The sequence below is a fragment of the Mauremys reevesii genome, linkage group 19, assembly GCF_016161935.1.
Source record: "Mauremys reevesii isolate NIE-2019 linkage group 19, ASM1616193v1, whole genome shotgun sequence".
NCBI lineage: Eukaryota > Metazoa > Chordata > Testudines > Geoemydidae > Mauremys > Mauremys reevesii.
Window position 1 is genome coordinate 4,263,934 of NC_052641.1, and position 13,394 is coordinate 4,277,327.

At 55.7% G+C, this 13,394-nt stretch overlaps 1 protein-coding gene across 2 annotated transcripts in view; it reads left to right on the forward strand.

The window, feature by feature from the left end:
• Positions 1 to 1,333: 1,333 nt before the first annotated feature.
• The window catches only part of RGS3 (regulator of G protein signaling 3), a 199,394-nt gene continuing 187,333 nt past the window's right edge, over positions 1,334 to 13,394 (forward strand). The window contains exons 1-2 of one of the 2 annotated variants that reach the window (XM_039506171.1): positions 1,334 to 1,448; positions 1,978 to 2,106. In XM_039506171.1, the coding sequence (XP_039362105.1) occupies positions 1,427 to 1,448; positions 1,978 to 2,106 (151 nt within the window). In that variant the 5' untranslated portion in view covers positions 1,334 to 1,426. The other variant, XM_039506172.1, reaches the window with a different exon arrangement.

Here is a 13,394-nt window from a genome sequence, read left to right on the forward strand (position 1 = left end):
GTTTCTGATCTTGTGGAAAAATTGGGTGTAAGGTGTGTTCATACAATACCTTTGCTTCTGTGTATTTGTTTAGGCTGTGGCTACACTTGCATTTCAAAGCGCTGCCGCGGCAGCGCTTTGAAGCGCTAAGTGTAGTCAAAGCGCCAGCGCTGGGAGAAAACTCTCCCAGCGCTGTCCGTACTCCACCTCCCTGTGGGGAATAACGGACAGCGCTGGGAGCACGGCTCCCAGCGCTGGGGCTTTGACTACACTGGCGCTTTGTAGCGCCGCAATTTGCAGCGCTGCAGAGGGTGTGTTTTCACACCCTGCTGCAGCGCTGCAAATTTGTAAGTGTAGCCAAGCCCTTAGTGTATGTGTTTGGGGTGTGTGACGAACTGGGACTGTTCTTACTGTGGGCTGTGAATGCTGAGCGAGGGTGGGGGTGTTGGCCTGGGAAGACGATCTGCATTGGGGGATGGGAGACTGGCTGGAGGGAGGATACCTGAGCATGTAACGTGAGAACCCAGGAAGGGGTTAGAGGCAGGTGACTCCTCTGCCCAGGAAGCTGAACAAAGGCTGGAGAGTGAGAGGAGTTTCAGGAGGTGGCTGGGGAATGGAGGGAAGCAGAGACAGGACTCTGACCCCCTAAGGGGGCTTTGATGCTCCTGGGACCCCAAGATGGACCAAACTGGGGAGGATCCTGTTGTCTGTGCCTGTAAAACCTGTCTGGGACTGTGTTCCTGTCGTCTAAATAACCCTTCTGCTTTCCTGGCTGGCTGAGTCCTGGTGAATCGCAGGAAGCCCTGGGGTGCAGGGCCCCGACTCCCCCACACTCCGTGACAGGGCGGGCAGGCAAAAGGGATATTTAGAAAGGGCCCAAATCCCATTAAGGACCCATTTCCCCCCTAGGAATTGGATTTCTGTTCTCAGGGGTTTAGAACCAGCCCAAGTGCAGTATTGTGGTGACAGGGAAGCAGGTGATGTGAAATTAAACCTGTGCTCCAGAACTTCATTCTTATTTGTACAAAGGGTTGTAGAAGGGCTGTGTGGGCTTGTAGACGTCCACAACACACAGGGATTTTACCAAGGCTAGATGGCTGTCACACCCACAGCCGTGCTTCACTGCTCACAAAGAATTAGATAAGAAAAAGTTATTTGACCAGCAACCAAGGAATCTGAACTGCCCTGAAATTCTTTCTGTGCTAGTAGAAGGACATTGGACAATGCTGTGTCTAGAGTCCCTGACGGTGCCTGCTCCAGAGCAGTGCTCTTGTGCTGGCTAAGCACATGCTGTCCTGGGTACGCAGCAGGGTGGATTGTGACATCACTATCAGCTGCTGTCTTAGGGTGGGACTTTCACAAGTGCTCTGAGTTGGCTTGTGTCTGCTCCCACTGACACCTGCTGACTCTGCAGTGCTGGGAACACACAAGCCCATGCTGAGCACTGATGAAAATCCTCCTGGGAACATGTAGGGCTTCGCTTTCTATTCTGGTGTCGATTGGGGCTAGGTTGGGTTTGTACATGAGTGTACATCTCTGTGTCCCAAGGTGGCACAGGGAGTTACTCTGACCAGTGGGAAACGATTCCCTCTCTGTGCGGCAAATCTGCGTCTAAACCAAGGGTGAGCTCACAGGTTGGCCTCTTGCCATGGTTCATGGAGCTGCTGCTACTTGCTGCTCTGAGTTACAGGTCAGATGCGTGATTGCAGAGCAGCCCTGTGGGCAGCGATCTCCTTCCCAGCTCCTGGACTGATGGGGTTTAGTGGAGATTGCCATATCCATGATGCATCCAGAGGGGGAATGTGTCTGCTCCGTCCCAGCGTGAGGGCCCTGGCGGGTGTCTGGGGCAGAGCAGGGCTGGGCAGGGGGAATGACTGAACCTGGAGAAGGTGAGGTGGAGGATGCTGCACAGCCTGGCCCGCACCATGTGGCCACCTCTCTGTCTGTGCCGTGTGCTGAGTGAGGCTCTTCTCAGCTGTGCTGTGTTCTCTCGGGCAGGGATGGAGCTGGCGTGTGCATTGTCCCCTGAGGTGAAGGATGCCATAGTCCCATCCTTGCCGCGGAAGCAGAGAGGGGCGCGAGTGAGCCGGCGGAGGAAGATCAGCCATTCCACAGTGAAAGGAAAGGGTAGGTGGCTACGGGAGGTCCCTGCCCAGCGCTGCAGGGGCTGCCCTGGGTGGGTGTGGCCAGGTGCTGTGTGGCTGGGGGGAAGGGGAGATGACTGAGCATGGAGCAGCATGAGCACAGCAGGGTGGTGCAGTGCCAGGGGAGCACGCTGCAACCACCAGCTGACAGTAGCGCCCATGCAGCCTGAGAGATCAGGCCTGGTGTCGCAGTACCAGGCAGCGGACTGGGCAGGCGTAACCCCGGCGTAGCCTCCTCTAGAAGGTGCTGTGAAATCATCCCCTCCCCCAGAGCTGGGGCGAAGCCTCCCTGGCTACTGTCCAGGCCAGCGGCTTTGCTCTCCTGTGGGGCTCTGCTGGCCCCCCAGAGGGACTAGGCACTCCCCAGCAGCGAGAACGCTTGTGCCAGGGCACCCCGTGCCGGCTGCACAGAGATGGAGGAAATGAGCCTGTTTTGCCCAGGTGAGGCTGCCCGGGCCCAGTCCCAGTGGTACAGACATGACAAGGGGTGGGCTGCTCCTCTCCACGCCCACGGAGCGGTGACGGCCTGGCTGGGGCGAGCCCCCCGCCCCCGGCAGGGCAGTGCCTCTCTTCCCCATCTCGGGGCGCCTCTTCTAGGGCTGGGGGGGGGTCCCTACTCCAGGCCTGTTCGGCTGTTGCCAGCGAGGTTCGCCGTACAGGGTGGTGTTCCTGAGAGAAGGGCATAGAGCAGCCTGCCAGCTCTCACCCTCTACCAAGCTGGGCTGGATCCGAGACAGTGCCAGGGTCACGCTGAGGAGCCCCTGAGCTGGCTGTCCCAGTCCCCGCTGAGTCTCTGCCTGCCATGTGGGGTAAGCATGGTGGGAGGCCAGGACTGGACCAAGCATTAATCCATGTGATTAAAGGCTCCCAGATGTGCAGTGGATCAGCCTGACTCAGCTTTGTCTCTCAGGGACGCCCTTTCCATGTCTCCTGCAGCAGTGTGTGACCAGTGGTGGATTAGCCACTGGGCCAATGGGGCCTGTACCCAGGTGCCCCGGTCAGTTGGGGCCCCCTGGAAAAATGGGCACCCTCCACACCCCACCCCTCATCCCTGGAAGGAGCGCCGGTTGGGTGGGCAGACCGGGGCAAGCCCCCGTGTCCTGACTCCATTTCCCTGGCAGGAGTGCTGGACGAGGGAGCGGATGGGGGGGACGGACTGCAGGCAGAAGGGGTCGGGAAGGGCCCCTACTTACTCTGGCCCAGGAGCCCCACAAAACCCTAATCTGCCCCTGTGATGGTAGTAGATGCAGAGAAATCTGCTGGGGAATGCCCCCAAAATCAGTGGGGCAGCTGTGGGGCTACCCCAGAGGGTAGAGATTGGCCCATGGCTGGCGGAGCAGTTAGTGGTTCAGTCCCCAACTCCCAAAGAGCGGCGGTGAAATGAGTGGGCTTCTCGTGGGGAGCTCCGTACCTGAGTTACAAGCACTGGGAGTAATTACAGCTCTCGGACCAAAGGGCAGAACAGAACTGGCACTGCGAGGAGAGGGCTCCAGTGAACTGTGTTCCTAGGCACTGCAGGCGGGCAGCAGGGCGGGCGGCTCTGGGGGAGCTTAAGCCAAATTTCCAACCTGTGATGATGTCACCATCTCGAAATTCAGCGCAGTGTCCTGGGCAGGGAGAGGCCGGGGCTGCGAGGTTTGATGGTGACGTATTAACATTCCAGAAGCATCTTGAGGTCCCATTGTGCTAGGTCCCATTCCAAAGAGCTTCCCGCTGACTAGCCAGGACAGCCAGGGGCTGGGACAGGCACAGTGAGCAGAGGTGACTTGCCCAAGGGCACCCAGACGGCTGTGACAGAGGCAGGGACAGACTCCAGTGCATTGCCTGGTCCGCTGGACCATGCTGCCTAGAGACCCAGGTGCCTCTTGTCACTTGATATTGTCAAAATCAAAAGTTTTGTCACCTAAAACTTGAGACAACAAATGTATTTGATTAAACCCAGTTATCAGCAAATCCCACCCCCGTGTACAGCCATTGCAGAGCACCCTGGGACGTGTCAGTATTTGCAGACAGGAATAGAACAACTAACATTCCAAGCAGCAGCCCCCCACAAAGAGATGGAAACTTCCCTGCTTCTGCAACAAACCAGTGTTCAGAGACCGGTCGCGGTGACACTTCGGGCCCCTCTGGCCCCTCTTTTGTCTCTGAGGGCCCCCCTTTGATGTCAGCCCCTGTGAGGGGTGAAAGTAACTTAAAGGACTTACCAATACACTGGAGTACTGAGTGGGGGCGTGGCCTCAACTGGAAGAGGTGGGGCCTCAGCCAGAAGAGGTGGGGCCTTTAAATCAAGATTTAAAGGCCCCCGGGCTCCGGCTGTGGCTGGGAGCCCCAGGGCCTTTAAATCACCCCTGGAGCTATCAGTTGCAGAGGCAGCTGGGAGCCCTGGGGCTAAGAGGTGATTTAAACTGGGGCCCACCACTACCCGACAGGAGCCCCGGGCCCTTTAAAGCACTGCCTGAGCCCGGCTGCTGGAGCCTCAGGGTAGCGGCAGCAGGGCTCCGGAGGCGATTTAAAGGGCCCAGGGCTCCGGCCGCTGCAGGGAGCCCCAAGCCCTTTAAAGCGTCAGCCTGGGGAAGCCGGTCCGGTCCGGCACACCGTACCTGCCCGTACCGGCTTACTTTCACTTCTGGTCCTTGTGCCTTTCTCTCTCCTGGGGTGGGAATGCCATGATTCTCCCACCACACTCAGAATGGGCTCTGGGCTACAGCTGTCTGAATAGCCACTGCACTTCCCCCACATCCAGCTGGATTCAGCTCCTGTGGCCTTCCTTGCGGGAGTCTGTGACTGGTGTGGAGCAGCGTGACCCAGAGCAGGGCTTGCTCTGCAGTAGGAACAGAGCACTAGAGAAAATGGATTTTAAAACAACTGCCTCCAGCTGTGTGTCTTGCCTTGCCTAGAGTCCTGCCATCCTCCCAGGCCTGTCTTCATCAGATGGCCTCAGAGCGGCTCTGCCTGGTTCCCCCTCACGGCAGACAGGTCCCTTTTCATCCTGCCAGAGCTGTCTCGTTCTTTCCATGTTCCCTGGTATCTTCCGTCCTGGTGCAAACCAGGTTTGTGGGTTGGCTGGAGAGGAGGCAACATCATGAAAACGAATAGTTCTGGCATTGCCCCTTGAGAGCTCAGCGTTTGCTGAGAGGTGACTTATCCTGAGCCATTCATTCCCCTCCCAACAGCCCCCTATTAAACTAAATCAGTCTATCCATACGGTAGCAGCCCAGTCACCAGCCCCACAGACACCGTTCCTCAGTTTGCCCGGAGCAGCTCCAGATCTGTCAGTTGCCAAAAAATCCTTAGGATTGTTTTGATGCTTAAATGCAGCGGGGTCAGTGCGTACCCGTGTGCCCAGTAGAGGGAGCTCTGAAGGTTCTCTGAGCACCGTGCTCCTCTGGGCTGGCGTTGGCTCACTGCCCAAGCCGGCTGGGTGTGCGTGTCCCACCCTGGTCCTGGAGCCCATGGGATCCCAGCCCTCACTAAACGGGGGCTGGTGAGAAGAGACGGTTCTAGCTCATACCCCAGGGACAGACTGGGCGCTGGGTAGGATGATGGGGGTGGTGGGGCAGAAAGCGATGCCCCAGCCTGCGGCTGGTCCGGTCCCCTCGGTGCCAGCCCAGCTTCACCAAAGGCTCCTTCACCCCAGCACAAAGGGAAGGGGCATCGGAGCTTGTTCCCCAGCAGCCAGGTAGCGCCCCAGCCTGGTACACCTGCATGAAGCTCGATGGTGCTTTCGCAGGCACAGTGCGACCCCAGAGCAGTGTCCCTTTGGCGGAGGCCAGCTCCTGGCAGAGCATGGGGGTTGCATGTGGGTGATGGCAGAGTATCCACGCTGGGGTCACTGGGCAGCCAGGGAGCCAGAGCCGCCTAGCAGGGATTATTCCAGCAAATGGCATTTGCCTTGGGGCCCTGACTCCTTAATGCTCATAGCCACATTAACCACAAACTGAGTGCCAGGGCTGGGGCTGCTGCCCCCCGAAATCGGTGCTGTCCCTCCTGTGCTGGGAGACGACCTGGCGCAGAGCCCCCCAGAGAGACTATGTGGAGAAGACACCCCCCCCCACCCCGATGCCCCTGCCCTCCCTGTCCTGGCTTGTGCCCTGCTCTCAGGCCAGGGAGCCAGTGCTCCCCTAGGGGACATGCCTGAGTGCAGATTTTGGCATCCTTGGGCAGAAGCGTAGGGGCTCTCTGGCTGGGTCTGCTCCAGAGCAAGGTCCTGTCACTCTCCATCCCACTGCTCCCTTGTGCTCTGTCTGTCCCCGGCCGTCACTGAGAGTGTGAGCTGTCTGGGGCAGGGCCCACCTGGCTGGGTTTGTACACGGGACCCTCTTGGCAGGCACTGGCAGCAGCAACCACAGCTGGGGTCAGTATCTAGGGATCCCTCTGAACAACACAAAACCAAACTGGCTTGAGCCCCCCCCAATAGTTGGGGGAAAAGTAAACGAAACCTCCCTGGGCACCTCCAAGAGGCAAGACGTCCCTCTCGCAAGCACCGGGGCTGTGTATAACTAGAGAACACTCTGATTTCAAAGAAGACAACAAAGCAGTAATTGGGGAAAACACTGCAACAAGGACTAGAAAGTACACAAATGCCCCCGCCCCACAGTGTCTGGGGCAGTGTTCTTTGCCTCAGTTTCCCTCCTTGCAGTGGGAAGGTCTGGTGGATGAATGTCTCTTTAATATGCCAGTCCTCTTTTCCCTCCGCTGCACCCCACTCATGGCTTGTTGCCCTCTGCCCTGTCTTCTCACCACACCACCAGCTCCACAGCAGGTGTCAAGCTCAGTAGAGGTGTGAGTTCAGCTGTAGTGATCACTGGAGAAGACCCAGGCCTCTAGTCAGCTCTGTCTTTAAACCCTGGAGGGGAAAGGGTCAGCTGGCTCCTGGGGCCCTTAAAACAGATCCACTCCCTCGCCCGGATGAGAACAGCTATGCCCACCTGTTATGCCTTTCACTGGGGTTTGTCATACGATCCCCTGCTTAGTGAGTGGGGGTCAGCCCCCCCAATCAGGCAGGCTAAGCACAGGTCTGCTGCCCTATAACAGCACTTCATTACCCCAGCATTCACATTTTAGAAAAATTATTAAAGCCAATGTTAAAATGATCTAATACACAGGCTAAGGAAAGGGTTTCTCTACCTGTGAGTATAATGCTTAAACTGTCCAAAAGTACAAAATTTGGTTTCAAAGTCATAAAATACATCTAGTACATAGTCTGCAATATTCCAAATTGAGGTTAATAAATTTAACAATACAGTTAAAATATTAGCATCCAAATATTCTGGTACATCACTTACAAAAAGTTATATTAAGAGTAGCTTGTGGAAAGCAAATATAGCAATGAGTGTAGCTTCTCCTTCAGTAATTGAGAATTTAGGCTAGGTTGTGCCTCAGTAAATACAATCTACCAGAGAAGTATTTCAGTTACTTTCCTGACTTGATTTCTCAATGGCACTCCCGCTCATCTCTGCTGGTATTGCCGATGTCTGGTGACGTGTTCTAAATAGATGTCCCTCGACCACCTGATGGCGTCTGATACCATGAGTTGCCGCATCAGCCAAGCACAGTGCTGACCGATTCTGCATTCCTGCAACGCTCGCTTGTTAGTAGGATCCCATGTGCCCAGAGCTCCGACAATCAGTGTGTGAGTTTGGACCTAGTAACCCCTAGCTCTCGAAGTGTCAGCCCGAGGAGGGTATTTCTCCAGCTTTTGATCTCAGGTGTCGTGGAAGGCCGGGGTCCTGTTCTCAAAAGGAACTGTGACATCCACCATGATGAACTTCTTCTGTGCCTCATTGGTGATGACAGTGTCTGGTCGCAGTTGGCTGTCCCAGGGATGGCAGAGTTCATGGACACCTTCCCCACAGGTGGCGGGATGGCTCTGACTAGGCGATCCTGGAAGGCATTGTGGTGAGCTGCCAGGCTCTGGAATGGGGTTTGCAGATACACAGGACATGGGGTAGGGACTCACTGGCATAGCCGCACTTCCTGCATCACTTGTCCCAGTTTCCGTGACATACATCTCCGTTCAGCGGGACGCAGCTGAGACGGGCCCTGTGGCTGAACCTCCAGTCGGCAAATTGGGTGAAGCTGCCCCTGGAAGTGATTGCTGGCGACCCACTTGGATGTCACCTCGAAGGCCTTGTCCTGGTCCAGCTTCCGTTTCAGGTTTCCCACGTACTGGCAGCGGATAGCATCCTTCAGGGTTGTCTCCAGCATGGTTCTAGCTCTTGGAGTGATGATTGTGTGCTCTGTATTCTTCACCTGTGGCACCAGGACTCCCAGCTCCTGGCGTTCCTCGTACCACGTCCAATGGCAGCCAATACACTTCTCTGGTCATCGTGTAGCATTGCGAGCATGAGTCCAAAGCAAAGCCTCTCCCCCCCTTCCAATTTCACCTTCCAGGGAGCTGCTCTGGTAGGTGGCGACATCTTGGTCGGAGGAGGTCCTGGTGATTTGCTTCCTCGTGACATCATGCATAGCACTCGCTGCGATGTTCCTCACCATGGCGTCTGGGCACGTCAGAAGGCGGAAGGCATGAGTGATCATGGCAATGTCGCACAGATCACCCATTCGAGGGACGTTGGTGCCGCCCTGCCTGTGCAAGATGTACACCAAGTTCATTGCTGGCCCTCTGGAGAAGAAACATCCACTTCTTCACTAGCTGCCTGATGGTGTTGTCCATCTTCTGGAGAGGTACCTTCACCATGGCAGATCCCCGCAGGACAAATGAAATACGGGGGATCAGGAAGGTGTTCAAGGCATTGATCTTCTGCCATGGTGGCAGCAGGGAGGAGTTGATCTTGGCCACATCCCACAGGATCTCCGCGATCGTATCCTCAGGTGTCTGCTGGACATGGAAACCGTGGGCATGCCCAGATGTTGGTATGTTTGCCCGTCCTCAAGGAAGATCATGGGTTCACCCTGGATCTGGAATGGTGTCACCTGGACTGAGTCCCTTCTACTGCCATCGCTATGCAGGGATGTGCATTTCCTAGCATTGAAGCAGAGTCCCATCCAGTTAGTAGCTTGGCTGGTGACACTGAGCATTTGTTGGAGACTCTCAGGGTTGTCTGTGATGAGGACCAGATCGTCTGCGTTGGCCAGGATATTCATTCGGTTGCTGAACAGGTCCAAACAGTCTAGACCACTGGAGATCGCTCGAATGAGTGGTTCCATGGCTAGGTTGAAAATAATGGGGCTGAGGGGACTGCCTTGCTTCACACTGCTATGGATTGGAATTTTTGGAGTCTCTCCTTCCATGGAGTGGATGGTGGTGGTGCAGCCTACATAAAGTTGTAGAAAGTTTTCAGGCATCCCATGCTCTTGGACCGTGGCAAAAATGTGCTGGTGGGACATGGATCCAAAAGCATTAGGCAGGTCAAGCCATGCTATGGCATATTGCCTCAGTGGATGGCAGTTCGAAGGACAAAGTTGTGTTCGTAACAGCCTTTGCACAACATGAAGCCTTTCTGGATGGAGCTTCTCTGTTCACTGACCAGTCTGTGATCCCAGCCGCGAGGCAGCTGGTATAAAATTTGTACATGGTGGAACAGAGAGAGCTGGATCTCCAGTTGCTGGAGTCATCTCTCTTGCCTTTCTTTACCCAAAATAGCCAAAATTGATCACTTTGGCACAGAGGTGGCGCACATGGATTTCTGCCAGGGTTTATATATATATATATATATATTTTTTTTTGCAGGGAGTGGGTTCTGCACACTATCAAAACCTTTAAATTGTGCCCCCCCCAACTATCAACAGTTACTCGTCGCCTCTGCTTTGGCAAGCGGGTCCGTTCACTGATCATCTAGGCCAGGCAACCTTTCAGAAGTGCTGTGCCGAGTCTTCATTTATTCACTCTAATTGAAGGTTTCGTGTGTCAGTCAACCATTAACATTTTTAGAAGGTCTCTTTCTATAAGTCTATAATATATAACTAAATTATTGTTGTATGTAAAGTAGATAAGGTTTTTTAAATGTTTAAGAAACTTCATTTAAAATTAAATTAAAACGCAGAGCCCGCTGGACTGAAGGTCAGGACCCGGGCAGTGTGAGTGCCACTGAAAATCAGCTTGTGTGCCGCCTTCGGCACGCGTGCCATAGGTTGCCTATCCCTGATCTAGGCAGAATTGATGTGTCTGTGCAAATAGAACGCTCCTGAGGTCTTTTCTCCAGTTCATCACTAGATGGCAGGAGAGAACCCGTTCAGACACTTTTTACACACAGGACCTAGCACAATGGGGGGCCCCCCAAATGCAGGACAAATCTCATCTGACAACCTGCCCCCAAGTCCTGGCTGGCGGCGCAGCAGGACTCAGGCAGGCTACCTGCATTCTGTGGCCAGTGTCCCCACGCCGCTTCTGGAAGTGGCAAGCTGCTGGCACGTCTCTGCATGCCCCTGATGGGGGGAGGTGGCTCCGCGTGCTGCCCCCACCCCTGGCAACGCACAGAGACCTGCTGCCCCCCTCCCACCAAGGAGTGTGCAGAGATGTGCCTGCAGCAGGGCTAAGGCAGCTCCCTGCCCACACTGCCTCCCTCTCTCCCCGTCGCATCGCTCCCGGAAGTGGCCACCATGTCCCTGTGGCCCCCGGGGGGGGGGTGTCTCCGCACATTGCCCCCGCCCCGAGCACTGACTCCACAGCTCCCATTGGCCGGGAACTGCGGCCAATGGGAGCTGTGGGTGCGCTGCCTGCAGGCAGTGGTGTGCAGAGACCCCCTGCCCCCTGCCTAGGAGCTGCTGCCAGAGGGGTTTGTTTGCCAGTCACTTTGAGAGCCGCGCCACCTGAGGTAAGCACTGTCCCCCTGACCTCTCCTGCACCCCAAGCACCTGCCTCAGCCCAGAGCCCGCACCCAAACTCCCTCCCAGAGCCTGACCCCCCGCACCCCCTTCCACATGCCAACCCCCTGCCCCAGCCCAGAACCTGCACCTAAACACCCTCCCAGAGCCTGCACCCCTCACCCCCTCCTATGCCCCCTGCCCCAGCCCAGAGCCTACACCCAAACACCCTCCCAGAGCCCGACCCCAGCCCCTCTTCCACACCCCAACCCCCTGCCCCAGCCCCAGCCCAGAGCCCGCACCCAAACTCCCTCCCAGAGCCCGACCCCCGCACCCTCTTCCACACCCCAACCCCAGCCCCAGCCCAGAGCCCGCACCCAAACTCCCTCCCAGAGCCTGCACCCTCCTGCACCCCAGGCCCCTGCCCCAGCCCAGAGCCCGCACCCAAACTCCCTCCCAGAGCCTGACCCCCCGCACCCCCTTCCACACCCCAATACCCTGCCCCAGCCCAGAGCCTGCACCCAAACTCCCTCCCAGAGCCTGCACCCTCACCCCTTCCACACCCCAACCCCTGCCCCAGCCCAGAGCCCGCACTCCAAACTCCCTCCCAGAGCCTGCACCCTCACCCCTTCCACACCCCAACACCCTGCCCCAGCCCAGAGCCTGCACCTAAACTTCCTCCCAGAGCCTGCACCCCTCACCCCAACCCCTGCCCCAGCCCAGAGCCCGCATCCAAACTCCTCCCAGAGCCTGCACCCCTCACCCCCTTCCTCATGCCAACCCCTGCCCCAGCCCAGAGCCTGCACCCAAACTTCCTCCCAGAGCCTGACCCCCCTCACCCCCTTCCACATGCCAACCCCCTGCCCCAGCCCAGAGCCCGCACCCAAACTCCCTCCCAGAGCCTGCACCCCTCACCCCTTCCACACCCCAACACCCTGCCCCAGCCCAGAGCCCGCACTCCAAACTTCCTCCCAGAGCCTGCACCCTCACCCCAACCCCCTGCCCCAGCCCAGAGCCTGCACCCAAACTTCCTCCCAGAGCCTGCACCCTCCTCACCCCAACCCCCTGCCCCAGCCCAGAGCCGGCACCCAAACTTCCTCCCAGAGCCTGACCCCTGGACCCCCTTCCACACCCCAACGCCCTGCCCCAGCCCAGAGCCTGCACCCAAACTCCCTCCCAGAGCCCGACCCCCGCACCCTCTTCCACACCCCAACCCCCTGCCCCAATCAAGGTACCTCACTTTTTTTTCATTTACTTTCTATTACTTATAATATAGGAGGACGATGAAGAAAAAAATAATGAAAACGGGGGTGGGTGGGAGATGAGAGAATGTTTGTTTTTTCTTGGCTGGGTCCCAAGGCCTCCCCCCACTCCCAAAAATGAAGCTGCACACAGGGCCCCACTAACTCTAAATCCACCACTGCCTCCCAGAATGTCTGGGATCAGTAAATACCCACCCTGGTGCCACAAAAGAATGAGTCTGGTGGTACCTTAAAGACTAAGAGATTTATTTGGGCATAAGCTTTCGTGGGTAAAAAACCCACTTCTTCAGATGCATGGAGATGCATAAATCTGTTAGTCTTTAAGGTGCCACCAGTCTCCTTGTTGTTTTTGTGGATACAGACTAACACGGCCACCCCTCTGATACTTGGCACCCTGGTGCCCTTAGTCGGCAGTGTTGCCTGGCTTGCAAGCATGATGTCTGCGTGTGAACCCAGGAAATCAGAATGTGTGTGTGTGTCAGGGTTCCTTCCCCACTCTGAACTCTGGGGTACAGATGTGGGGACCCACATGAAAGACTCCCTAAGCTTATTTCTACCAGCTTAGGTTAAAACTTCCCCAATACCGTCCTTGTCCTTGGACGGTATTGCTGCCACCACCAAGTGATTTAGACAAAGATTCAGGAAAAGGACCACTTGGAGTTCCTATTTCCCCCAAATATCCCCCCAAGTCCCTTCACCCCTTTTCTGGGGAGGCTTGAGAATAATACACCAACCAATTGCCTTTAATAAAAGTACAGACCAGACCCTTTATTTTTAGGACACTAAAATCAATCAGGTTCTTAAAAGAAGAACTTTATTATAAAGAAAAAAGTAAAAGAAGCACCTCTGTCAAATTAGGATGGAAGGTAATTTTACAGGGTGAATAAAAGATTTAAAACACAGAGGATTTCCCTCTAGGCTCAACTTCAAAGTTACAAAAACAGGAATAAACCTCCCTCTTAGCATAGGGAAAATTCACAAGATAAAACGAAAGATAATCTAACACATTTCCTTGCTTTTACTTACAATTTCTGTAATTTTAGATGTATCATTTCAAGGTATCTTTTCAAGAGATGGGTTACCTGCTTGGTCTCTCTCTCTCCCCGAAGGAACAAAAAGAGAGCACAAACACCCCTCCCCCCCGATTTGAAAGTATCATCTTTTCCCATTGCTCCTTCTGGTCAGGTACCAACTAGGTTAATTGAACTGATTAACCCCTTACAGGTAAAATGATTCTGTACCTCTG